Raw genomic sequence first — 27,309 nt, 5'->3', positions numbered from 1 at the left:
TCCCTTTAAAAACAGGGTGGCACATGTTAAGGAGCTGAAACTCCTAAACCTTACATCCAATTTTAATGTGGACACCCTCAAATGAAAGCTGAAAGTCTGAACTTCAACGGCATCTGAATTGTTGTGTTTATAATTCATTGTGGTAATGTCTAGAACCAAAATTAGAAAAATGTTGCCTCTGTCCAAATATATATGGACCTAACTGTATATGATGCGGTCTCATGATCGGCTCAGAGGGCGCGGTATGTGAGATATGTATGACGTGGTCACATGATCGGCTCAGAGGGCGCGGTATGTGGGATGTGTATGACGCGGTCTCATGATCGGCTCAGAGGGCGCGGTATGTGGGATGTGTATGACGCGGTCTCATGATCGGCTCAGAGGGCGCGGTATGTGGGATGTGTATGACGCGGTCTCATGATCGGCTCAGAGGGCGCGGTATGTGGAATGTGTATGACGCGGTCTCATGATCGGCTCAGAGGGCGCGGTATGTGGGATATGTATGACGCGGTCTCATGATCGGCTCAGAGGGCGCGGTATGTGGGATGTGTATGACGCGGTCTCATGATCGGCTCAGAGGGCGCGGTATGTGGAATGTGTATGATGCGGTCTCATGATCGGCTCAGAGGGCGCGGTATGTGGGATGTGTATGACACAGTCACATGATCGGCTCAGAGGACGCGGTATGTGGGATGTGTATGACACGGTCTCATGATCGGCTCAGAGGGCGCGGTATGTGAGATATGTATGACGTGGTCACATGATCGGCTCAGAGGGCGCGGTATGTGGGATGTGTATCACGCGGTCTCATGATCGGCTCAGAGGGCGCGGTATGTGGGATATGTATGACGTGGTCACATGATCGGCTCAGAGGGCGCGGTATGTGGGATATGTATGACGTGGTCTCATGAGCGGCTCAGAGGGCGCGGTATGTGGGATATGTATGATGTGGTCACATGATCGGCTCAGAGGGCGCGGTATGTGGGATGTGTATGACGTGGTCACATGATCGGCTCAGAGGGCGCGGTATGTGAGATGTGTATGACGTGGTCACATGATCGGCTGAGAGGGCGCGGTATGTGGGATGTGTATGACGCGGTCTCATGATCGGCTCAGAGGGCGCGGTATGTGGGATGTGTATGATGTGGTCACATGATCGGCTCAGAGGGCGCGGTATGTGGGATGTGTATGACACGGTCACATGATCGGCTCAGAGGGCGCGGTATGTGAGATGTGTATGACGTGGTCACATGATCGGCTCAGAGGGCGCGGTATGTGGGATGTGTATGACGCGGTCTCATGATCGGCTCAGAGGGCGCGGTATGTGGGATGTGTATGATGTGGTCACATGATCGGCTCAGAGGGCGCGGTATGTGGGATGTGTATGACACGGTCTCATGATCGGCTCAGAGGATGCGGTATGTGGGATGTGTATGACATGGTCACATGATTGGCTCAGAGGGCGCGGTATGTGAGATGTGTATGACGTGGTCACATGATCGGCTCAGAGGGCGCGGTATGTGGGATGTGTATGACGTGGTCACATGATTGGCTCAGAGGGCGCGGTATGTGGGATGTGTATGATGTGGTCACATGATCGGCTCAGAGGGCGCGGCATGTGGGATGTGTATGATGTGGTCTCATGATCGGCTCAGAGGATGCGGTATGTGGGATGTGTATGACGTGGTCACATGATTGGCTCAGAGGGCGCGGTATGTGAGATGTGTATGACGTGGTCACATGATCGGCTCAGAGGGCGCGGTATGTGGGATATGTATGACGTGGTCACATGATCGGCTCAGAGGGCGCGGTATGTGGGATGTGTATGACGCGGTCTCATGAGCGGCTCAGAGGGCACGGTATGTGGAATGTGTATGACACGGTCTCATGATCGGCTCAGAGGGCGCGGTATGTGGGATATGTATGATGTGGTCACATGATCGGCTCAGAGGGCGCGGTATGTGGGATATGTATGATGTGGTCACATGATCGGCTCAGAGGGCGCGGTATGTGGGATGTGTATGACGTGGTCACATGATCGGCTCAGAGGGCGCGGCATGTGGGATGTGTATGACACGGTCTCATGATCGGCTCAGAGGGCGCGGTATGTGGGATATGTATGATGTGGTCACATGATCGGCTCAGAGGGCGCGGTATGTGCGATATGTATGATGTGGTCACATGATCGGCTCAGAGGGCGCGGTATGTGGGATATGTATGATGTGGTCACATGATCGGCTCAGAGGGCGCGGTATGTGGAATGTGTATGATGTGGTCACATGATCGGCTCAGAGGACGCATTATGTGGGATGTGTATGACGCGGTCTCATGATCGGCTCAGAGGGAGCGGTATGTGGAATGTGTATGATGTGGTCACATGATCGGCTCAGAGGACGCGGTATGTGGGATATGTATGACGTGGTCACATGATTGGCTCAGAGGGCGCGGTATGTGAGATGTGTATGACGTGGTCACATGATCGGCTCAGAGGGCGCGGTATGTGGGATGTGTATGACGCGGTATGTGGGATGTGTATGACACGGTCTCATGATCGGCTCAGAGGGCACGGTATGTGGGATTTGTATGACGCGGTCTCATGATCGGCTCAGAGGGCACGGTATGTGGGATGTGTATGACACGGTCTCATGATCGGCTCAGAGGGCGCGGTATGTGGGATGTGTATGACGCGGTCTCATGATCGGCTCAGAGGGCACGGTATGTGGGATGTGTATGACGCGGTCTCATGATCGGCTCAGAGGGCGCGGTATGTGGAATGTGTATGACGCGGTCTCATGATCGGCTCAGAGGGCGCGGTATGTGGAATGTGTATGATGTGGTCACATGATCGGCTCAGAGGGCGCGGTATGTGGGATATGTATGACATAGTCTCATGATCGGCTCAGAGGGCGCGGTATGTGGGATATGGATGACGCGGTCTCATGATCGGCTCAGAGGGCGCGGTATGTGGGATGTGTATGACGCGGTCTCATGATCGGCTCAGAGGGCACGGTATGTGGGATGTGTATGACGCGGTCTCATGATCGGCTCAGAGGGCGCGGTATGTGGAATGTGTATGACGCGGTCTGATGATCGGCTCAGAGGGCGCGGTATGTGAGATGTGTATGATGTGGTCACATGATCGGCTCAGAGGGCGCGGTATGTGGCATATGTATGACATAGTCTCATGATCGGCTCAGAGGGCGCGGCATGTGGGATGTGTATGACACGGTCTCATGATCGGCTCAGAGGATGCGGTATGTGGGATGTGTATGACGTGGTCACATGATCGGCTCAGAGGGCGCGGTATGTGGGATATGTATGACGTGGTCACATGATCGGCTCAGAGGGCGCGGTATGTGGGATGTGTATGACGCGGTCTCATGATCGGCTCAGAGGGCGCGGTATGTGGAATGTGTATGATGTGGTCACATGATCGGCTCAGAGGACGCGGTATGTGGGATATGTATGACATAGGCTCATGATCGGCTCAGAGGGCGCGGTATGTGGGATGTGTATGACGTGGTCACATGATCGGCTCAGAGGGCGCGGTATGTGGGATGTGTATGACGTGGTCACATGATCTGCTCAGAGGGCGCGGTATGTGGGATGTGTATGACACGGTCTCATGATTGGCTCAGAGGGCGCGGTATGTGGGATGTGTATGACGCGGTCACATGATCGGCTCAGAGGGCGCGGTATGTGGGATGTGTATGACGCGGTCTCATGATCGGCTCAGAGGGCACGGTATGTGGGATATGTATGACATAGTCTCATGATCGGCTCAGAGGGCGCGGCATGTGGGATGTGTATGATGTGGTCACATGATCGGCTCAGAGGGCGCGGTATGTGGGATGTGTATGACGCGGTCACATGATCGGCTCAGAGGGTGCGGTATGTGGGATATGTATGACGCGGTCTCATGATCGGCTCAGAGAGTGCGGTATGTGGGATATGTATGACGCGGTCTCATGATCGGCTCAGAGGGCACGGTATGTGGGATATGTATGACGTGGTCACATGATTGGCTCAGAGGGCGCGGTATGTGGGATATGTATGACGTGGTCTCATGATCGGCTCAGAGGGCGCGGCATGTGGGATGTGTATGACGCGGTGACGGCTCTTTCCTTTTTACAGGTTTGGGATCCTCCTTTTTGCCCCTGATGTACCTGTGAGCAGAGACAGGTGAGTGTTCGGACCCCCGGTGTGTCCTGGGGCAACGCTGCATGCATGCATACTGATCAGCCTCAGCCGGCTAATGTTGTGCAGCTCCTTTTCTTAGATCAAATACGGCCAGTGATTGGCTGCAGTGGTCACTTGTTTGTGTCAGTCAGTAGAGAGTGGCGGGTGACCAGGAAACATTGTGACCAGAGAGGCTGGAGTCGGTGCTGACTGTTCTATCGCCACCTTAGTAGTTAAAAGCAAAGATTGCCTGGGCGACCTCTGCCTCCCGTCTGATTGCTGGGCAGAGTACTCCATGCTGACTATTTCCTCTTCCTTCAGTTGTATGCGGATCCTGGAGAGGGCAGAGCTGAGCGACTGGCAATGCGGGTAAGTTCCCAGTCTGGTCTCCCTGTCGTGGTAAGAGTCACGTGCCATTAAACGTCTGTCTCTGGCAGGACATCGCGGCTCTTCTTCAAGTACTGGCACCAAGACGAGATGATGCAGAATCTGCGGAGTCTGCGGGATGCGGCAGTCACTGTCCAGAAATGTAAGAAACGGGGTCTGTGTGATATGGACCCCCACTGGAGAGAGAGAGTCCTGTCCGGGGGCACCATCTGTACATAGTGCCCAGCATATCACCACCACCATACTCTGCCTATAGTCCCCGGTGATGCTTCTCATGCTGTCTATAGATCCCGGTGATGGTCGTCATCCTCTCTCTAGTCCTCGGTGGTGGTCTTCATCCTCTGTCTGTAGGCCTCGGTGGTCTTGATCACCAGCGTCTGTCTATAGTTCCTAGTGATGGTCATCATCCTCTGTCTATAGTTTTCCAGTGGTGATTGTTTTGGTCACCATCCTTTGGTTATAGGCTTCGGTGGTGGTAACTATGGAGTCATGAGGGTCAGTGGGTGCTCTCAACCGCTGGCCTGGCTGTTTTTATAAAGACCGCATGGGCCAGGGCTTATCTACTAAATGCCCATACTTCTTCCCCGTGGGCAGAACACTACTCGGACAGCACAGGATGAGGGTCCCACACTCCATTAAGACTTTGAGTCCGTTATCCACATATATTACATCCCCAGCCGGGGATTAAAAACGCTGTGCGTCCGGAGAGATGTCTGCAGGCCTTGAAAAGCCGTTTGAGGGTGAATGTCTGCACTCGATGTCAGCGAGCTGCATTTTGGAAGCCCAGGTAATGGATCTAAATGTGCAGCTTACAACACTCAGGAGCATTGCAAACCTGGAGAGGAGTTCAGAGCTCACTGAGCTGCGCTGGCTGGGGCCAGTGATATGGAGCAGGGTGGAGGTGGGGAAGATCAGGACAGAGAACTACGCAGCTGGGTGACAGTTACCAGAAGGGGTAGGGGGAAAACTGCCAGGGATCTCAGTCCTGATCTGGCACAACCGAGTACATATTCCCATTTGGCTGATATTAGGCATGCAGGCCCAGGACTGGGATCACTGCGGCAGGCCCAGGACTGGGATCACTGCGGCGGGCCCAGGACTGGGGTCACTCAGGCGGGCCCAGGACTGGGGTCACTGAGGCGGGCCCAGGACTGGGATCACTGCGGCGAGCCCAGGACTGGGATCTCTGCGGCGGGCCCAGGACTGGGATCTCTGCGGCGGGCCCAGGACTGGGATCACTGGAGCGGGCCCAGGACTGGGATCACTGCGGCGGGCCCAGGATTGGGATCACTGCGGCGGGCCCAGGACTGGGATCACTGTGGCGGGCCCAGGACTGGGATCACTGCGGCGGGCCCAGGACTGGGATCACTGGAGGGGGCCCAGGACTGGGATCACTGCAGCGAGCCCAGGACTGGGATCACTGCGGCGGGCCCAGGACTGGGATCACTGCGACGGTCCCAGGACTGGGATCACTGCGACGGTCCCAGGACTGGGATCACTGCGGCGGGCCCAGGACTGGGATCACTGCGGCGGGCCCAGGACTGGGATCACTGCGGCGGGCCCAGGACTGGGATCACTGCGGGCGGGCCCAGGACTGGGATCACTGCGGGCGGGCCCAGGACTGGGATCACTGCGGGCGGGCCCAGGACTGGGATCACTGCGGGCGGGCCCAGGACTGGGATCACTGCGGGCGGGCCCAGGACTGGGATCACTGCGGGCGGGCCCAGGACTGGGATCACTGCGGGCGGGCCCAGGACTGGGATCACTGCGGGCGGGCCCAGGACTGGGATCACTGCGGGCGGGCCCAGGACTGGGATCACTGCGGGCGGGCCCAGGACTGGGATCACTGCGGGCGGGCCCAGGACTGGGATCACTGCGGGCGGGCCCAGGACTGGGATCACTGCGGGCGGGCCCAGGACTGGGATCACTGCGGGCGGGCCCAGGACTGGGATCACTGCGGGCGGGCCCAGGACTGGGATCACTGCGGGCGGGCCCAGGACTGGGATCACTGCGGGCGGGCCCAGGACTGGGATCACTGCGGGCGGGCCCAGGACTGGGATCACTGCGGCGAGCCCAGGACTGGGATCACTGCGGCGGGCCCAGGACTGGGATCACTGCGGCAGGACATTGCTCCTAGCAACAAGGAAAACTATGCTGTAGGAAGGAGAGACATAGGAGTGCAGCAAAGGCCAGACAGATGTTAGTAGGGGACTCAATAATTAGACAGACAGACAGGGTCATCTGCTGCCGAGACCATGAATGCCAAACAGTGTGTTGTCTGCCAGGTGCTCGGGTTCGGCATATTGCAGATCGGATAGACAGATTGCTTTTAGGGACTGGAAAAAAAACTCAGTGGTCGTGGTACACCTTAGTACCAATGAAAAAGTTAGAGGGAGGTGGAAGGTCCTTAAAGATGATTACAGGGAACTAGGAGAGGACCTCCATGGTGATGTTTCCCATAATACTGCCCACGTCAGTAGATAGGCAGCGGGAGCTTAGAGAGATGAATAAGTGGCTTAGAAACTCGTACAGGAAGAGTTTGGGTTCATGGAGGACTGGCCCGCCTTCTCTGTGGGCTACAGGCTGTACGGTAGGGACGGGCTGCACCTACATAGGGCGGGTGCAGATGTGCTTGGGGAATAATGGTAAGATGGATGGAGGAGCTTTTACACTGGGATCTGGGGGAGGAGGGTAGTTGTGCTAATAAGGGGATAGATAGAGTAGACAGAGAGGGAGGCAGTAAATGAGGATATAGGGGGCCTGGAACATGCAAGGAACATAGGAAAGTGAGAAGGAGTAGTACATGTGCTAATAGTATTAAATGTCTGCTGGCAAATGCAAGAAGTCTCGCCAACAAAATGAAAGAACTGGAGAGTCTTATGACGGTCACAGAATACGATGTGGTGGGCATCATGGAGACCTGGCTGCACGAAAGCCATGACTGGGTGACCAACGTAGAGCGTTACACTACATTCAGTAATGTGTAAAAGGAGGAGGATTCGAGTCCAACTACTTCCAAAATAATTTTATTATGTACAAAGACACACAAAGGAGCAGAACAAGATACACAGGTGTAAAAACAGAGATACAAGACCAGTGTCATGGATAGCCGGATACAAAAAGCGAACCCAGAGCGACGCAATCAATAATTGCAAGAGGTAGGTGAATGCAAACAGTGTATGTCACAAAGGTAATGTTACCAACAGGCATATAAGTGCTGTAAAGACTCTCTAGTATTCATTGAAATAGGTTTGCAGGAGATATAACACTCCACAAGTAATAAGATGAATAGAGAAGAGAAATAATCTAATCAAATATTGCACAATTGCCCGGTGTAAATATCATAAAAGGTTATAACATACCCATCATGTTAGCAAGAGAAGGTGCCGCTCAGGGAGACCCCAATGCGCATTTCGCGGTGAAACCGCTTCCTCAGGGGGCGTGAGGTCATGATCATGTGATCAATCACATAATGGGGAAGTTACAGGCTTTAACCGAGCTCTACAGGCAGTCTGGCAGCCTGGAGAGAGGAGCCTCCTGAGGGTTTATGGCTCGTTAGGCACAGACTGACCCTGTGCTGCTCCAGAGCGGGGTGCTGCTGCATAGCGGGGTGCTGCTGCAGAGCGGGGTGCTGCTCCAGAGCGAGGTGCCACCCACAACATACGGACTGTGTAGCAGCATTGTTGTTTTTTTTCCTTTTGATTGTGCTGTTCCTCTTTTGGCCAGAAAGGCTGTGTTTTGTTCCTATGAGTTGGATTATGCTGCCTAATCATAAACCGACAAGGCCTTAGAGACAGTGTGCCCATTTTTCCTACCTCTCTGTGCCGCCTTGTGAGTAAACTACCACAGTGGGTAAATGTACATGGAGGTGGTAATAATGGAAAGCTGCTCATCGTAGTTTGCTACAAGCCTCCTAATATAGAGGAACAGGAAGAGGAAGAAATGCTGCAACAAATTAAAAAGGCAGCAACTAATAATAATAGGGTTATTATTATGGGGGATTCAGTGGGTCCTAGAATCTTCTGCTTGTGCTAAAAGCTACAAGTTCTTATCCACAGTTCAGGACAATGACCTCTCTCAGCTGTAGATCAACCAACCAGGGGAGGTAACCTGCTGGATCTCGTCCTCTCACATAGTCCAGGGGAGGTAATCTGCTGGATCTCGTCCTATCACATAGTCCAGGGGAGGTAATCTGCTGGATCTGGCCGTCACATAGACCAGGGGAGGTAATCTGCTGGATCTGGACCTGTCACATAGACCAGGGGAAGGTAATCTGCTGGATCTGGTCCTGTCACATAGACCAGGGGAGGTATTCTGCGGGATCTGATTCTGTCACATAGAGCAGGGGAGATAATCTGCTGGATCTGGTCCTCTCACATAGACCAGGGGAAGGTAATCTTCTGAATCTGGTCCTGTCACATAGACCAGGGGAGGTATTCTGCGGGATCTGATTCTGTCACATAGAGCAGGGGAGGTAAAATACGCTCTTTCTATAGTCGCCGTTGGTGGTCACTAGCCTCTGTTCATAGTCCCTGGTGGTGGTAGTCACCAGCCTCTGTCTATAGTGCCCTGCTGTGTTTACCATCCTTGGTCTATATTTCCCGGTGGTGGTGGTCACTATCCCCTGTCTACAGTACTCAGTGGTGGTTGTCACCAGCCTCTGTCTACAGTTCTCAGTGGTGGTGGCCACCATCCTCTGTCTACAGTTCTCATTGGTGGGGGTCACCATCCTCTGTCTACAGTTGTCAGTAGTGGTGGTCATCATCCCCTGTCTACAGTATTCAGTGGGGGTGGTCACCAGCCTCTGTCTACAGTTCTCGGTGGTGGTCACCAGCCTCTGTCTACAGTTCTCAGTGGTGGTGGTCACCAGCCTCTGTCTACAGTTCTCCGTGGTGGTGGTCATCATCCCCCGTCTACAGTACTCAGTGGTGGTGGTCACCAGCCTCTGTCTACAGTTCTCAGTGGTGGTGGTGTCATCATCCCCTGTCTACAGTTCTCAGTGGTGGTGGTCACTAGCCTCTGTCTACAGTTCTCAGTGGTGGTGGTGTTCATCATCCCCTGTCTACAGTTCTCAGTGTTGGTGGTCATCATACCCTGTCTACAGTACTCAGTGGTGATGGTGGTCACCAGTCTCCGTCACATAGACCAGGGGAGGTAATCTGCTGGATCTGGCCGTCACATAGACCAGGGGAGGTAATCTGCTGGATCTGGCCGTCACATAGACCAGGGGAAGGTAATCTGCTGGATCTGGTCCTGTCACATAGACCAGGGGAGGTATTCTACGGGATCTTATTCTGTCACATAGAGCAGGGGAGGTAATCTGCTGGATCTGGACCTGTCACATAGACCAGGGGAAGGTAATCTGTTGGATCTGGTCGTGTCACATAGACCAGTGGAGGTAATCTGCTGGATCTGGTCCTGTCACATAGACCTGGGGAGGTAATCTGCTGGATCTGGTCCTGTCACATAGACCAGGAGAGGTAATCTGCTGGATCTGATTCTGTCACATAGAGCAGAGGAGGTAATATGCTGGATCTGGACCTGTCACATAGACCAGGGGAGGTATTCTGCGGGATCTGATTCTGTCACATAGAGCAGGGGAGATAATCTGCTGGATCTGGTCCTCTCACATAGACCAGGGGAAGGTAATCTGCTGGATCTGGTCCTGTCACATAGACCAGGGGAGGTATTCTGCGGGATCTGATTCTGTCACATAGAGCAGGGGAGATAATCTGCTGGATCTGGTCCTCTCACATAGACCAGGGGAAGGTAATCTTCTGAATCTGGTCCTGTCACATAGACCAGGGGAGGTATTCTGCGGGATCTGATTCTGTCACATAGAGCAGGGGAGGTAAAATACGCTCTTTCTATAGTCGCCGTTGGTGGTCACTAGCCTCTGTTCATAGTCCCTGGTGGTGGTAGTCACCAGCCTCTGTCTATAGTGCCCTGCTGTGTTTACCATCCTTGGTCTATATTTCCCGGTGGTGGTGGTCACTATCCCCTGTCTACAGTACTCAGTGGTGGTTGTCACCAGCCTCTGTCTACAGTTCTCGGTGGTGGCCACCATCCTCTGTCTACAGTTCTCATTGGTGGGGGTCACCATCCTCTGTCTACAGTTGTCAGTAGTGGTGGTCATCATCCCCTGTCTACAGTATTCAGTGGGGGTGGTCACCAGCCTCTGTCTACAGTTCTCAGTGGTGGTGGTCACCAGCCTCTGTCTACAGTTCTCAGTGGTGGTGGTCACCAGCCTCTGTCTACAGTTCTCCGTGGTGGTGGTCATCATCCCCCGTCTACAGTACTCAGTGGTGGTGGTCACCAGCCTCTGTCTACAGTTCTCAGTGGTGGTGGTGTCATCATCCCCTGTCTACAGTTCTCAGTGGTGGTGGTCACTAGCCTCTGTCTACAGTTCTCAGTGGTGGTGGTGTTCATCATCCCCTGTCTACAGTTCTCAGTGTTGGTGGTCATCATACCCTGTCTACAGTACTCAGTGGTGATGGTGGTCACCAGTCTCTGTCTACAGTTCTCAGTGGTGATGGTGGTGGTCATCATCCCCTATCTACAGTTCTCAGTTTTAGTGGTCATCATCCCCTGTCTACAGTTCTCAGTGGCGGTGGTCACCAGCCTCTGTCTGCAGTTCTCAGTGGTGGTGGTCACCTGCCTCTGTCTACAGTTCTCAGTGGTGGTGGTCACCAGCCTCTGTCTACAGTACTCGGTGGTGGTCATCATCCCCTGTCTGTCGTACCCCTCAGGGTACAAGGGTCACCTCTGCCGCAGAGCATTCCTCAAGCTATTGGAAGAAGTGAGGACACTTGAGAAAAAGAGACGAGAGGAACTGGAGGCGGAGGAGCAGATTAGACGCCAGAAGGAGGAGGAAACGGAGACCACTCGAAGTACGGGACTGCATCATGTTACTGTGTTTGTTACAGGGTTGTGTGATGTCACTATTTGGGGTGGTTGCAGGGTTGTGTGATGTCACTATTTGGTGGGCTCTGGACTGTGTGATGTCACTACTTGGGAGTGGGTACAGGGATGCGTGGTGTCGCTATTGAGCGGTGTGTACAGGGTTGTGTGTTGTCCTTGCTTCCATCATACTTTAATGTCTTTTTGGTTCAACGCCATCTTAATGTATTGCAGGAGCCGCCTCCCACCCGGTTCCTGTGCCACGACATAGACCTCGGATAAAGCATTCGAGTGATGCTCTCGCAGAGCCGCCGGTGCCCCGCCCCCGCAGCCGTCTGCTGCAGGCATGTGACAGGACCGTTGCTTTTCTCCACACCTGTCCTGCTGTGACCTCACCGCCCGGTGACAGTGCCTTCTTGTTGGTTGCAGCTCTCTCCATTTGACAATCCCATTGCGCGTCCAGGAGTTCCCAGCAGTCGTGAGGACAGTGAGGAGAAGCTGATGCAGCGGCGGAAAACCCTGCTCTGGTTCAAAGACACTCAAGCTAAGAAGGTGCAGGATGATGGCGTCTACCCTCCATGGCTGCACGGCATGATATCACGCAGGTAATGTTCTACGCATCCAGAAATGAGCCGGCGGATAGTTACTCGGTGAGCGCAGTGTGAGTATGACTGACAGTGGATCTTCCGAGCTCGCTCACTTGCTCAGCTCTGCTATGTTTGTCCTCATGGAGTCCTTGCAGGGTTAACCCTAAGCTGCTGAAGCAGGAGAACGAGTGAGGGGTTGATCTTAAGTAACGTTATGTTTTAGAGACGCTGAGAATCTGCTGATGGCTAAAGACCCCGGAGATTTCCTCATCCGGATCAGCCAGACGCGATCGGGGTACATCCTGAGCTACAGGTGAGGAATGGCTCCGCGCGCAGTAGGGCTGGGCTCCGCGCGCAGTAGGGCTGGGCTCCGGGCGCAGAAGGGCTGGTCTTCGCGCGCCGTAGGGCTGGGCTCCGCGCGCGGTAGGTTCTAGGCTCCGCGCGCAGAACGGCTGGGCTCCATGCGCAGTAGGTTCTTGGCTCCGCGCACTGCGCGCAGAGTGTTTGCACTATACAGCTCCAGTAAATGCTGCATTATGGCGCACAATATGTATACAGCGGATATCCAAAGTCTACACACCCCGAGGAAAGATCTGGTTCTGTCTAGTAAAAAAATCAATATCCAGTGAGAAACAAAGTGAAATCATTCTGAGGGGGGGGTGTGAGGTACAATGTCGGCAAGATATGTTTTCTGTTGCAATGTGCTAACAAATCCTCCATCCTAGGACATTGTAAACTGTCAGTAGTAGGAATTCCTTCCCCCCAGGTTTTATCAACCCTGCCACTTCCTCTGGAAGAGCAGGAATGTTAATTAGCTAGACCATCTTCCTCACACCATTTGGCTTCTCTCAGCTGAAAGAGAAAATGCGGGAAAGAGGTCTTTGTTTGAAATAAAACTTTAAGAGCCTGCCCTGCGAAAACCGTACCAAGTAGAGATATGAAAATCATATTTTTGTAACCTGAGTGGTCCCAGCTTCGAGACCGCGTATGTTTCGAAGTTCTACCCTGTCCAGAACATGAGATAGGATTTGCGCCCAAATGGATGGTCATATCGCATAGATGTTTGATGTTTTCTTGATAGGCTCATTACGCTGGGAAACATGATACCACTGATGAGTCCATACCAGCTTCTCCCATAAAGTTATAGCTAATCTAAGTTTTGTAGCCAAAACATAACTCGGATAAGAGAGGTGGGATCAACCCAGAATGCACCTCTCTGTGATGTCACATAGGAAAGTCTATAAGGCATTTCCTGGGGAAACCAGCTCAGAACAGCTCAAGTCGTCGTGCTAGAAAGATCCAGATGAGCGGAGAAGTGCAGCTCCGCCTCCACCCACCTTAGCCGCATGGTCTGCCTAAGGAACAATATGGAACTGTGAGTGTAATCTCTTTGTTTTCTCCACTTTTATTTTATACCTGTACTGTACATATTTTATGTCTCAATTTTATAGCAACTTTTATCTGTAATCACTGTCCTCTTTCGGAAAATAAATGAAATTATTTAGATCTGTCTCCATGCTCTAAGAATCGAACTATACGCCTTTGTTAGATAATCGCTACTAATTCAAGGGGTTTGCCACGGACCCTCTTAATTTAACACTGTGAATTAAGTAACCGTGACTGGTGGCAGCGCGTTGTGTACGGCTATTACGGCTTGCTGGCAGTACAGAAGGGTCTTATATTGCTGAATAAGGGTCTGCGGCCACAGCATTGATAATTCCCTTACTGCAGAAGCCTAATTGCCGGTTCACAACAGGCAGCCCGTCCGGCGACCAATTATCCTAGGTGCAGTTCCCTGACTGACCTGAGGGTAAGGGGGGCGCCGGAGAGCTGCGAGTTCCAAGGTGGAACTGAGAAAGTGGGATATACACAAATCCCCGCAGTACTTGGAAGATTGATAGCAGTGGTGGGGCATCCAAATTAAACTCCCCCCTGCGGCAAATTGTAGAGCGAGATTAGCTTGCTGGATATTTTTGTCACATGGTGCCAGTGGTGGGATAACTAAGATAAGCCCCACTGCGCCTGTGATAGCCGTGTGCCGGCATTGTGTCACGTCCCTCCGTCCGCTGATACACCGGTGTCAGTGGTGGGATTGTGACATAGTGGTGACACAGGGTCCGCTGTCCGTCGCGTTTTGGTGGCAGCGGGACCCCCGTTAGTCGTCGCCCGTAAGTGGACGAACGGCCGTGGGCTGTTCGTCACATATTGGTGGCAGAGCGGTGGGATAATCCTAGAGCATTAGTGATTTGGTTTGAGCAATCATTCCTCTCACTAAAAACCTGCACGGTTCCTGCGGGAATCCTGCATCATAGGTTTTGGAGAACAGACTCAGTGGTTACTAGTCCTGAGACATTAGTGTGTACTTGCAAGTATCCCCCTCCCGTTTCTTCGTTTTTCTTTTTCTATCTTTTATTTGGCAACCATGGCGGCGATGACAGTGGAGTGGTATCAGAAGCAGAAAAAGGACACCCTTGCTGGGTTATGCACGTACCGAGGCATAGACGCCGCAGGAGGAACCAAAGATCAAATGATCGCGGCTCTAGTGCAGCTGGACAACGGCCAGAATCCAGCGAGCGCAGAAGTTGGCCCAAGTTGCCATGGGGCTGCAGCAGAGGCTCCACTCCTGAGCGCTGGCCCCACATTCAACCAGAACGGGGTGGACCCCTATCTGCAAATGGCCTTGGACGCACTCCCCGCCGAAGACAGGGATGGGCGGGTGAGGCTGATCCAGCAATATCGGCAGGAGGCCCAAGCCGAACGTGAGCGCCAAGCTGAGGCTGAGAGAGCCGAGCGCCAGGCGCAGAGGGCCCATGAACTGGAGGTACTCCAGCGGGGTGGGAATGCCCCCACAGCCCGAAGCAGTGAGCCCAGCAGCGTCCAGACTCCTAAACCCCGGCCAGAGCATTTTCCCGTGATGGAAAAGGATGGGGACTTGGACACATTTCTGCGAGCCTTTGAGAAAGCCTGCAGACAGTACCAGCTGCCTAGAGACCAATGGGCAAGGTACTTGACCCCAGGGCTAAAAGGCAAAGCCCTGGAGGCATTTGCTTCTCTTCCGCCAGAAGCCGATGACGACTATGACGCCATAAAGCAGGCGCTGATCGCCAAATACCGGCTGACACCTGAGGTATACCGAAAGAAGTTCCGACACCTCCAACGTGGCCCACACGATAGCTACAGTGATGTGGTGCAAGGACTCAGGACCCACTTTGACCAGTGGATCCATGGACTGTCCGTTGAAACCTTTGAGCAGCTACGGGACCTGATGATCAAAGACCAGTTCCTGCATCTCTGCCCAGCTGAGGTCCGACAGTTCATCCTGGACCGCGAACCAACGAACGCGGACAAAGCGGCGCAGATCGCTGACAACCACGAGGCCAACCGGAAGCCCGAGACGCGGAGGCCAGTCGCCACCAGCTGGAAAGGGGGTAAGCCAGCAACCAACCCCAATGCCCCAGCTAGCCGTCCCTCCGGAGGCCCTGTCCCTGTTGCCAACAACCGGCCGGCTACTGACAGTCGCCTGTGTCACCACTGCAAGCGGCCTGGTCACTTCTCTTACACCTGTCCGAATAGGCCGAAGAACCCCCCAGCCAAGGCCCCCGGGCCCAACGCCTCTGTTCTTTTGGTGGGAGGTGTGGTTGGGAGGGCTGACGACAACGTTCAACCTGTTCAGGTGGGGGCCCGTCTTGCTACAGGCCTCAAGGACACCGGGGCTGAACGAACCCTCATCCGTCCTGGACTGGCGGCCCCTGAAGAGTTTGTTGAGGGGAAAACCCTGACTGTCACCGGGATTGGAGGCACCCGTTGTCCCTTGCCAGTGGCACGAGTTTTTCTTGATTGGGGTGCCGGGAGCGGGTTGAGGGAGGTGGGAGTGTCTGAAAATTTGCCCACTGATGTTTTATTGGGGACTGACTTGGGGAGGATGGTTGCATACTATGTCCCTGACACCCTTCCCCAAACTGATAATAAGGGTAACGTTAACCCTGATGATGTTGATGATGGGAAACTGAATGTGTTACCTGCTAATGCCTTGATGAGTAATGATGCAACTAACAACCATTCTTTCCCAAGGTATGATGCTGATGCTGATGTGAATGTACCAAAGCAAACTGATAACCATTCTTTTCCTAGGAATGATGATGTATCTGTGCCGACTGAACCCGTTAACCCTTTCTTTGAAACGGTAGATGTGTCCACAGGTACCGAGGTGCTCAGCCCCGTCACTCTGCGGAGTGAGACGGCTGAGGAACCCCTGGCAGGAGCAAGCAACGGTGCTCAAGAGAATGGGGAGGTGCATGGGGACCATGAGGAAGGTAATGCCATGCAGCTGACCAGTGCCACCGAGGAAGGTAACTGGCCCATAAGTAGCACTGCTCCTGAAGTGTTGGGGGTGGATGGGGAGGTAGAGCCCAGGGCAGCACCAGCTGGTGGGTCTGAAGAAATCCCCAGGGAGACAGCATACATAGCAGCTGTCACACGCAGTCAGAGTGCCCAGATCGCAGGTAACGCACTGTCTTCTGGACCCTCTGCTGCTACAGGAGAGACTGAACCAGAGGTGAACCCAGAGCCGGTTCCAGAGGGTCCCAGTAAAGAGGGGACCCTGACGTCACTTCTGGCAGCCTCCAGCATGGAGTTCCAGGCTGCTCTGCACTCAGATGCCAGCCTGGAGAAATTGAGAGGTCTCGCCGAGACGCCCACCTCCAAGTCTGATAAGGAGAGGGTGTTCTGGGAACGAGGAAGGTTGTACCGGGAGACAGTACCCGGAGATCCTAAAAAGGAGTGGTTGAGGGAAAGACAGCTGGTCGTCCCCTATCAGTTCAGAACTGAGTTGTTGCGGATTGCCCATGAGATTCCACTCGCTGGACACTTGGGGATCAGCAAAACAAAGGCACGGCTGTCTCAACACTTCTATTGGCCCAAGATGGGGACAGATGTAACACACTACTGCCGCTCCTGCGCCACCTGTCAAAAAGTGGGTAAGGCGGGGCCTGCTCTTAAGGCTCCCCTTATTCCTTTGCCGGTGATAGAGGAGCCTTTCCAGAGAATCGCGGTGGACCTTGTAGGACCGCTGTCCGTCCCCAGCAGCTCCGGAAAGCGATACATTCTCACCGTGGTAGACTACGCTACCCGGTACCCAGAGGCAGTAGCTCTGTCTTCAACCAGGGCAGATAAGGTGGCTGACGCACTGGTGACCATCTTTTCAAGGGTAGGATTTCCCAGGGAGATGCTTACCGATCAAGGGCCCCAATTCATGTCTCGCCTAATGGAGGCTCTCTGTGAGAAAATGCAGGTGACGCACCTGGTATCGAGTCCGTATCACCCACAGACTAATGGTTTGTGTGAACGCTTCAACGGTACCCTCAAACAGATGCTCCGCATACTGGTTGAGACCCAAGGGCGCGACTGGGAGCGGTACCTCCCACACCTGCTGTTCGCTTACAGAGAAGTTCCGCAGGCCTCGACCGGGTTCTCCCCCTTCGAGCTCCTGTATGGCAGGCGAGTCCGGGGACCCCTTGGGTTGATAAGAGAATCCTGGGAAGATGAGCCAAACCCCACAGAAGTGTCCATCGTGGATTATGTCATGCGCTTCCGTGACAAGATGCAGACCTTGACGCAGTTGGTGCATGACAACATGACGCAGGCTCAGGCTGACCAGAAGCACTGGTACGACCAGAACGCCCGGGAGCGGACCTACCAGGTGGGTCAAAAGGTATGGGTGTTGGTCCCTGTACCAACGGATAAGCTTCAGGCAGCCTGGGAAGGCCCGTACGTCGTCCACCAACAGCTCAACCCGGTCACCTACGTGGTCACGCTTGACCATGCTCGGGGTAGGCGCAAGGCCTTTCACGTCAACATGCTGAAGGCGCACTACGAACGTGAAGCTTGCGTCCTACCGGTCTGCAATCTGCCAGAGGATGGGGAGGAAGATTCCCTCCTGGACATGCTGGCCCAGGCCAAGGCCAATGGGTCCATTGAGGACATGGAGATAAGTGGTTCGCTCACCGTGTCCCAGCGGTTGCAGTTGATGGCCACCCTGGAACTCTTCCGGCCCGTGTTCACCAACCGTCCTGGGAGGACGGAGTTAGCGGTTCATGAGGTGGACACCGGGAATCATGCCCCATTACGGCGAACACCTTATCGGATCTCTGAAACGGTGCAACAAGTCATGCGCCAAGAGATCGATGAGATGTTAAGGCTGGGGGTGATTCGACGGTCACAAAGCGCGTGGGCTTCACCTGTAGTCCTCGTGCCTAAAAAGGATCGAACCACCCGGTTCTGCGTGGACTACAGGGGGCTCAACGCCATCACAACCTCTGATGCCCACCCAATGCCGCGCATCGAGGATCTGCTCGAGCGGTTGACAAACGCCAACTACATATCCATCATGGATTTGAGTCGGGGATACTGGCAGATTCCCCTGAGCCCTGAGGCGCAGGAGAAATCCGCCTTTATCACCCCCTTTGGACTGTACGAGTCCACGGTCATGCCCTTCGGCATGAAGAATGCCCCTGCCACTTTCCAGCGGATCGTCAACCACCTGCTTCGGGGACTGGAGGAGTATGCCGTGGCGTACTTAGACGATATTGCCGTCTTCAGTTCCACCTGGGAGGAACACCTTCAGCACCTCCAGGAGGTGCTCAAGCGTCTTCACCAGGCAGGCCTGACCATCAAGCCGGGGAAGTGCCAGATAGGCATGCGCAAGGTCCACTACCTGGGGCACCGGGTAGGCGGGGGTTCCATGAGTCCGGAGCCAGAAAAAGTGGACGCAATCGTGTCCTGGCCCACCCCCAGGACCAAGAAACAGGTGAAGTCCTTCTTGGGCACTGCAGGGTACTATAGGCGGTTCGTACAGGACTATAGCGCCCTTGCCAAACCCTTGACTGACCTCACCAAGCAGAGGCTACCCCAAACAGTCAACTGGACAGATGACTGTGAGGCGGCTTTCCAAGCTTTGAAAGCAGCCCTGTGCAACTCTCCAGTGTTGAGAGCAGTCGACAGCAGTCGCCCGTTTCTGGTACAGACCGACGCCAGCGAGTTTGGCCTCGGTGCTGTGCTTAGCCAGGTCGACTCGGGGGACCAAGAGCACCCCGTGTTGTACCTGAGCCGGAAACTTTTGCCGAGGGAAGTGGCATACTCGACCATCGAGAAGGAGTGTCTGGCCATGGTGTGGGCACTGCAGCGTTTGCAGCCCTACCTGTATGGGCGCGCCTTCACGGTGGTAACCGACCACAACCCTCTGAGCTGGTTGCACACAGTGTCCGGAACCAATGGAAGATTGCTCCGCTGGAGCCTTGCCCTTCAACAGTACGATTTTACTGTAAAACACAGGAAGGGCAGTGAAAACGGCAATGCCGATGGGTTGTCCCGCCGGGGCGAACCCGCTGAGGTGCGCATGGCCGATTACCGAGAGGTAATGCCTCCTTAGCGCCCTCTTAAGGGGGGAGGTGTGATGTACAATGTCGGCAAGATATGTTTTCTGTTGCAATGTGCTAACAAATCCTCCATCCTAGGACATTGTAAACTGTCAGTAGTAGGAATTCCTTCCCCCCAGGTTTTATCAACCCTGCCACTTCCTCTGGAAGAGCAGGAATGTTAATTAGCTAGACCATCTTCCTCACACCATTTGGCTTCTCTCAGCTGAAAGAGAAAATGCGGGAAAGAGGTCTTTGTTTGAAATAAAACTTTAAGAGCCTGCCCTGCGAAAACCGTACCAAGTAGAGATATGAAAATCATATTTTTGTAACCTGAGTGGTCCCAGCTTCGAGACCGCGTATGTTTCGAAGTTCTACCCTGTCCAGAACATGAGATAGGATTTGCGCCCAAATGGATGGTCATATCGCATAGATGTTTGATGTTTTCTTGATAGGCTCATTACGCTGGGAAACATGATACCACTGATGAGTCCATACCAGCTTCTCCCATAAAGTTATAGCTAATCTAAGTTTTGTAGCCAAAACATAACTCGGATAAGAGAGGTGGGATCAACCCAGAATGCACCTCTCTGTGATGTCACATAGGAAAGTCTATAAGGCATTTCCTGGGGAAACCAGCTCAGAACAGCTCAAGTCGTCGTGCTAGAAAGATCCAGATGAGCGGAGAAGTGCAGCTCCGCCTCCACCCACCTTAGCCGCATGGTCTGCCTAAGGAACAATATGGAACTGTGAGTGTAATCTCTTTGTTTTCTCCACTTTTATTTTATACCTGTACTGTACATATTTTATGTCTCAATTTTATAGCAACTTTTATCTGTAATCACTGTCCTCTTTCGGAAAATAAATGAAATTATTTAGATCTGTCTCCATGCTCTAAGAATCGAACTATACGCCTTTGTTAGATAATCGCTACTAATTCAAGGGGTTTGCCACGGACCCTCTTAATTTAACACTGTGAATTAAGTAACCGTGACTGGTGGCAGCGCGTTGTGTACGGCTATTACGGCTTGCTGGCAGTACAGAAGGGTCTTATATTGCTGAATAAGGGTCTGCGGCCACAGCATTGATAATTCCCTTACTGCAGAAGCCTAATTGCCGGTTCACAACAGGCAGCCCGTCCGGCGACCAATTATCCTAGGTGCAGTTCCCTGACTGACCTGAGGGTAAGGGGGGCGCCGGAGAGCTGCGAGTTCCAAGGTGGAACTGAGAAAGTGGGATATACACAAATCCCCGCAGTACTTGGAAGATTGATAGCAGTGGTGGGGCATCCAAATTAAACTCCCCCCTGCGGCAAATTGTAGAGCGAGATTAGCTTGCTGGATATTTTTGTCACATGGTGCCAGTGGTGGGATAACTAAGATAAGCCCCACTGCGCCTGTGATAGCCGTGTGCCGGCATTGTGTCACGTCCCTCCGTCCGCTGATACACCGGTGTCAGTGGTGGGATTGTGACATAGTGGTGACACAGGGTCCGCTGTCCGTCGCGTTTTGGTGGCAGCGGGACCCCCGTTAGTCGTCGCCCGTAAGTGGACGAACGGCCGTGGGCTGTTCGTCACAGGGGGAATAAAATAACAAAACTACAATAGTGCGGTTGCATAAGTGTGAGCACCCTCTTATATTTTGGATGCGGTTGTGCTCAGAATCAGCCAGTTTCATTCCCCCATGTTACATAATAGTCAGCACTTGGCCGCCGTCATGATTAACCCCATAGAAACAGCTGACAACACAGCCAAGGATCTGTGTTGAAAGTTGTCAGTCAGGAGAAGTAACAAAGACATGTCCAGGCATTAGATCTGCTGAAAATGTCATCAAGAAGGGGCTGAAATCTAGTGCAGCAGTGAAATTAGCAAATTCCAGAACCTCCGTCAAGTCGGCCAGAAGCCTCTTGGGAACGTGATCTGTCTGATGAGGCCGAGGGGAAACTTTGCTTCCATAGTTCCAGTAGTTACAAAGCCGACATCGGTCATCTCCAGAAGAGCATCATCCACACAGTGAGGCATGGTGGGGGCAACATCGTCCTTTGGGTTGTTCTTCAGCAGCTGGAAATGAGGCTTTAGCCAAGTGGGAGGGAAGTGTGGCTAGCACAAATATCAGACCATTTTACATCAGATCCTTCCCGCCTGCTGAAAAGCTGAAGATGAGAAGGAATGTCACTGACAATGATCCAAAGTGATCTCTAGACCACTGATGCAGCCGAGCCCAGACCTGAACCCAAAGGGCAATCTGTGGTGACCTGAAGAGGGCACGGTACACAGGAGATGTCCCCGCAATCTGTGGTGTCCTGAAGAGGACGCTGTACACAGGAGATGTCCCCGCAATGTGTGGTGACTTGAAGAGGACGCCGTACACAGGAGATGTCCCCACAATATGACAGATGTTGAGCTGCTGTAAGGAGAAGCCGGCAAAAAAACACAATTCTAGATGTGCCGCGCTGGCAGACCCTGACCCAGGGAGCTGCAACACAGTAGTGTGTGTAGATTTATGCAACCACATCATTTTATTTTTCCACCCGAAAATAACTCAGTTTTTTCTCAGTGGATTTGTACAGATTTTAGGCGACACTAAATGGGGGAAAAAAAAAGTTCTGAAGTGATTGTATTAGGGTGTGTAGACTTTTTATATCCACTGTATACTTCTGTATATCACTACACTCGGCGGGCCGTTCTGTGCACTCCCGTCACGCGGCGGGTCTGTCAGCGTGCTCCCATCACTTGGTGTGTCTGTCAGCGCGCTCCCGTCATGCGGCGGGTCTGTCGGCGCGCTCCCGTCATGCGGCGGGTCTGTGGGTAGCTCCCGTCACGCTGCGGGTCTGTCGGTAGCTCCAATCACGCTGCAGGTCTGTCGGCGCGCTCCCGTCACGCGGCGGGTCTGTCAGCGCACTCCCGTCATGCGGTGGGTCTGCCGGTGGCTCCCGTCATGCGGCAGGTCTTTCGGTGCGCTCCAGTCATGCGGCAGGTCTTTCGGCGCGCTCCCGTCACGTGGCGGGTCTGTGGGTAGCTCCCGTCACGCGGCGGGTCTGTGGGTAGCTCCCGTCACGTGGCGGGTCTGTGGGTAGCTCCCGTCACGTGGCGGGTCTGTGGGTAGCTCCCGTCACGTGGCGGGTCTGTGGGTAGCTCCCGTCACGTGGCGGGTCTGTGGGTAGCTCCCGTCACGTGGCGGGTCTGTGGGTAGCTCCCGTCACGTGGCGGGTCTGTGGGTAGCTCCCGTCACGTGGCGGGTCTGTGGGTAGCTCCCGGCACGCTGCGGGTCTGTCGGTAGCTCCCGGCACGCTGCAGGTCTGTCGGTAGCTCCCGGCACGCGGCCGTTGTGGTGGTGTGCTCTGCAGATCACTGTATGTCACTATATCGCCACATTACATTGTTCAGTACTGATATTCATATCATGCTCCAGCTTTCTTCTGTCTCGTTATCGTGTCTTCATCCGTCAGATCAGTCTCCACTTGCCGCCATTACATGGTGGATGTGCGCTCCAATGGCTGCTACGTGATTCCTGGAGAGGATCGCGCTCACACCTCTCTCATGGATCTATTGCAATTCCACCAGGAAACTGGGATCCAACCGTACGGAGAAATCCTCAGAGAACCTTGTGGGAAGGTAATGGCCAGAAACCGCACAACTTCTATCACTGCCCTCTGTTATGCGCAGAAATAACAACTCTGTAGCGACTAGCATCGGACCAGCACAAGCACAGTAACACATGCACTCTGCGCCAGCCACCACTGCTAGGCAAGTCCTTAAGGGCCTAGTATTCTTCACACACTCCCGAAGGGGAGAAGGACGTTATAGAGCCCTTCACAGACTGCAGTCACAGGGTAGCTGGCATGTGGTGACGCGGACAAAGTAGAGTCAGGTAACAAGAGTAAATCCAAAGCTGGCAGCATAACACCCAAATAATAACCAAAGGGAAACCCTGGGACAATAGCTAACGAAGAAGAACCAGTAAAGACCATAGGGTTTTTGGTAGATCATCTGGTTATTCCTTTCTCTCTATAGATAAATCATTGGGAACCAGACTATGAGGAGCTGAAATTTCTGAAGAGAATGTTGTGTCTGGGGGATGAGAACGCACTGTCTCCTGTTCCCCCGCTCACGGATGAACCACCTCACGTTTCCCACTCACTGGAGTTGTCCCGACATTACCACAGATCAATCCGGCGGGCAATGCGTGAGATCCAGCAGGTAAGGTGTGACATCCACATCGCTCGTTTTTTGGATTATGTGTGGTCTCATCTTCTCATGGGCTATCACACTCTCCTGTACTTGTCTTCTGGAGGTCTCTCCCAGTCCTCTCCTGTAATTATCCTCTGGTGGGCTCGCCCAGTCCTCTCCTGTAATTATCCTCTGGTGGGCTCGCCCAGTCCTCTCCTGTAATTATCCTCTGGTGGGCTCTCCCAGTCCTCTCCTGTAATTATCTTCTGGTGGGCTCTCCCAGTCCTCTCCTGTAATTATCTTCTGGTGGGCTCTCCCAGTACTCTCCTGTAATTATCTTCTGGTGGGCTCTCCCAGTCCTCTCCTGTAATTATCTTCTGGTGGGCTCTCCCAGTACTCTCCTGTAATTATCTTCTGGTGGGCTCTCCCAGTCCTCTCCTGTAATTATCTTCTGGTGGGCTCTCCCAGTCCTCTCCTGTAATTATCTTCTGGTGGGCTCTCCCAGTACTCTTCTTTAAATATCTTCTGGTAGGCTCTCCCAGTTTTCTGCTGTAATTATTTTCTGGTGGGCTCTCCCAGTTTTCTGCTGTAATTATTTTCTGGTGGGCTCGCCCAGTCTTCTGCTGTAATTGTCTTCTGGCGGGCTCTCCCAGTCCTCTCCTGTAATTATCTTCTGGTGGGCTCTCCCAGTCCTCTCCTGTAATTATCTTCTGGTGGGCTCTCCCAGTCCTCTCCTGTAATTATCTTCTGGTGGGCTCTCCCAGTCCTCTCCTGTAATTATCTTCTGGTGGGCTCTCCCAGTCCTCTCCTGTAATTATCTTCTGGTGGGCTCTCCCAGTCCTCTCCTGTAATTATCTTCTGGTGGGCTCTCCCAGTACTCTTCTTTAAATATCTTCTGGTGGGCTCTCCCAGTCCTCTCCTGTAATTATCTTCTGGTGGGCTCTCCCAGTACTCTTCTTTAAATATCTTCTGGTAGGCTCTCCCAGTTTTCTGCTGTAATTATTTTCTGGTGGGCTCTCCCAGTTTTCTGCTGTAATTATTTTCTGGTGGGCTCGCCCAGTCTTCTGCTGTAATTGTCTTCTGGTGGGCTCTCCCAGTCCTCTCCTGTAATTATCTTCTGGCGGGCTCTCCCAGTCCTCTCCTGTAATTATCTTCTGGTGGGCTCTCCCAGTCCTCTCCTGTAATTATCTTCTGGTGGGCTCTCCCAGTCCTCTCCTGTAATTGTCTTCTGGTGGGCTCTCCCAGTCCTCTCCTGTAATTGTCTTCTGGTGGGCTCGCCCAGTCCTCTCCTGTAATTGTCTTCTGGTGGGCTCGCCCAGTCCTCTCCTGTAATTATTTTCTGGTGGGCTCTCCCAGTTTTCTGCTGTAATTATTTTCTGGTGGGCTCGCCCAGTCTTCTGCTGTAATTATTTTCTGGTGGGCTCGCCCAGTCTTCTGCTGTAATTGTCTTCTGGTGGGCTCTCCCAGTCCTCTCCTGTAATTATCTTCTGGCGGGCTCTCCCAGTCCTCTCCTGTAATTATCTTCTGGTGGGCTCTCCCAGTCCTCTCCTGTAATTATCTTCTGGTGGGCTCTCCCAGTCCTCTCCTGTAATTGTCTTCTGGTGGGCTCTCCCAGTCCTCTCCTGTAATTGTCTTCTGGCGGGCTCGCCCAGTCCTCTCCTGTAATTATCTTCTGGTGGGCTCGCGCAGTCCTCTCCTGTAATTATCTTCTGGTGGGCTCTCCCAGTTTTCTGCTGTAATTATTTTCTGGTGGGCTCTCCCAGTTTTCTGCTGTAATTATTTTCTGGTGGGCTCTCCCAGTTTTCTCCTGTAATTGTCTTCTGGTGGGCTCTCCCAGTCCTCTCCTGTAATTGTCTTCTGGCGGGCTCGCCCAGTCCTCTCCTGTAATTATCTTCTGGTGGGCTCGCGCAGTCCTCTCCTGTAATTAACTTCTGGTGGGCTCTCCCAGTACTCTTCTTTAAATATCTTCTGGTGGGCTCTCCCAGTTTTCTGCTGTAATTATTTTCTGGTGGGCTCTCCCAGTCTTCTCCTGTAATTAACTTCAGGTGGGCTCGCGCAGTCCTCTCCTGTAATTATCTTCTGGTGGGCTCTCCCAGTCCTCTCCTGTAATTGTCTTCTGGTGGGCTCTCCCAGTCTTCTCCTGTAATTAACTTCAGGTGGGCTCGCGCAGTCCTCTCCTGTAATTATCTTCTGAAGAGCACACTAAAGGCCCTGTTACACACAGCGAGATCGCTGAATTTGTGATGCAACAGCGATCTCGCCAGCGATCTCGCTGTGTGTGACACGCATCAGCGAAAGCCCCCCCCCCCCCCGCTGGGTATCGCTGATCGTGCAGGAATGTCCAGGGCCATTTTTGATTGTTGGTCTCCCGCTGGCCAGCACGCATCGCTGCGTGTGGCAGTGGGAGAGCAACGATTAGCGAACTCCCAGCACTGTAAGCAGATGCTGGGAGCTGGCATCCAAGGTAAATATCGAGTAAGCGCGCGCATTGCTTAGTTACCCGCTGTGTACCTTGGATACCTGCGTGCTGGCGCTGGGAGCTGGTATCCAAGGTAAATAGCGGGTAACTAAGTGACGCACGTGCTTAGTTACCTGATATTTACCTTGGATATCAGCGTCCTCGCTGGTCCTGATCGCTGGTGAAATCTGCCTGTTTAACAGCTCACCACCGATCATGTAGCGAGGCACCAGCGATATTGACAAGGTCGTATCGTTGTCGGGATCGCTAGTGCATCGTTTAGTGAGACGGGACCCTTAGTCCTCTCCTGTGGTTAACTTCTGATGGCCTCTCGCAGTCCTCTCCTGTGGTAATCTGCTGGTAGGCTCACACAGTCCTCTACTGTGGATATCTTCTGGTGGCCTTAAACCCTTCCTCTTATGATGTTATTCTCCTATTTCATTGCTTTCCACTTCAAAGCTGTCAGTTCTGAGGGCCTCATTTGGACCCCCACTCTGCAACACAGACTGACCTTACTTCTCTTGCCTGCAGGTTACTCCACTCCATATGACCGATGGTTCTAAAGCAAAAGAGTGTGGACAATCTGTGACGTAACAGTGGGATCTATATGGCGAGCCAAGGAGCTCAGAATCTGCTGCCTCCTGTGGGGGTGACGGTGTACTTCTCAATGACCCTTCTCAACGTCTTAGCCATACATCTGCCTCCTGGGGAAGACATTGCTCTCCTTAGTGATCCCTTACCTCCTCAGCTGTACATCTTCCTGTTGGTTGACTCATGTATGCCTCAGTGACCCTTTACCTCCACAGCCATACATTTTTCTGGAGGTTCACTGGTATACTCCTCAATGACCCCTTACCTTATCTGCACATCTGTCTCCTGGGTGGTGACTGAGCACTCCTCAGTGACCCCTTACCTCAGCGGTTTAACTTCCTCCTGGTGGTTGACTGATGTTCTCTTTGGTGCCCCTTCACCTACATCTGCCACCTGTGGGGGTGACGTTGCACTCCTCACAAAACTCCTCAGCAGTATATCTACTTCCTGGAAGACGACCGATGTACTCCTTAATGACCCCTCATCCCTTCAGCCCCCTCCTAAAGGGAGCAGGGTGACCGGTGCTGTGACCTCTCACCTCCTCTGCCTATTCTATGATGTGACTTGCCCTCACCTTTGTAGTCACTGACAGTGAAGACCCTTGCTATTGTACTGTGTGCTGCTCTG

General features: G+C 53.3%; 1 protein-coding gene across 1 annotated transcript in view; it reads left to right on the top strand.

The window, feature by feature from the left end:
• Nucleotides 1-27,309, top strand: part of LOC141075445 (myosin-IIIb-like) — a 148,074-nt gene that overhangs the window by 120,639 nt on the left and 126 nt on the right. Inside the window, exons 20-29 of the mRNA XM_073562500.1 lie at nucleotides 4,135-4,182; nucleotides 4,501-4,548; nucleotides 4,617-4,708; nucleotides 11,316-11,456; nucleotides 11,701-11,810; nucleotides 11,896-12,071; nucleotides 12,277-12,366; nucleotides 22,913-23,078; nucleotides 23,478-23,663; nucleotides 26,623-27,309. The exon at nucleotides 26,623-27,309 is cut by the window's right edge and continues 126 nt beyond it. Coding sequence (XP_073418601.1) covers nucleotides 4,135-4,182; nucleotides 4,501-4,548; nucleotides 4,617-4,708; nucleotides 11,316-11,456; nucleotides 11,701-11,810; nucleotides 11,896-12,071; nucleotides 12,277-12,366; nucleotides 22,913-23,078; nucleotides 23,478-23,663; nucleotides 26,623-26,685 — 1,120 coding nt within the window. The 3' untranslated portion in view covers nucleotides 26,686-27,309. The remainder of the gene's footprint in view (nucleotides 1-4,134; nucleotides 4,183-4,500; nucleotides 4,549-4,616; nucleotides 4,709-11,315; nucleotides 11,457-11,700; nucleotides 11,811-11,895; nucleotides 12,072-12,276; nucleotides 12,367-22,912; nucleotides 23,079-23,477; nucleotides 23,664-26,622) is intronic.

The sequence above is a fragment of the Dendrobates tinctorius genome, unplaced genomic scaffold (assembly GCF_039654945.1).
Source record: "Dendrobates tinctorius isolate UK_male_01 unplaced genomic scaffold, ASM3965494v1 ptg000353l, whole genome shotgun sequence".
Lineage (NCBI taxonomy): Eukaryota > Metazoa > Chordata > Amphibia > Anura > Dendrobatidae > Dendrobates > Dendrobates tinctorius.
The sequence above is the reverse complement of the archived record's forward strand: the minus strand, read 5'-3'. Positions and strand labels throughout refer to the sequence as shown.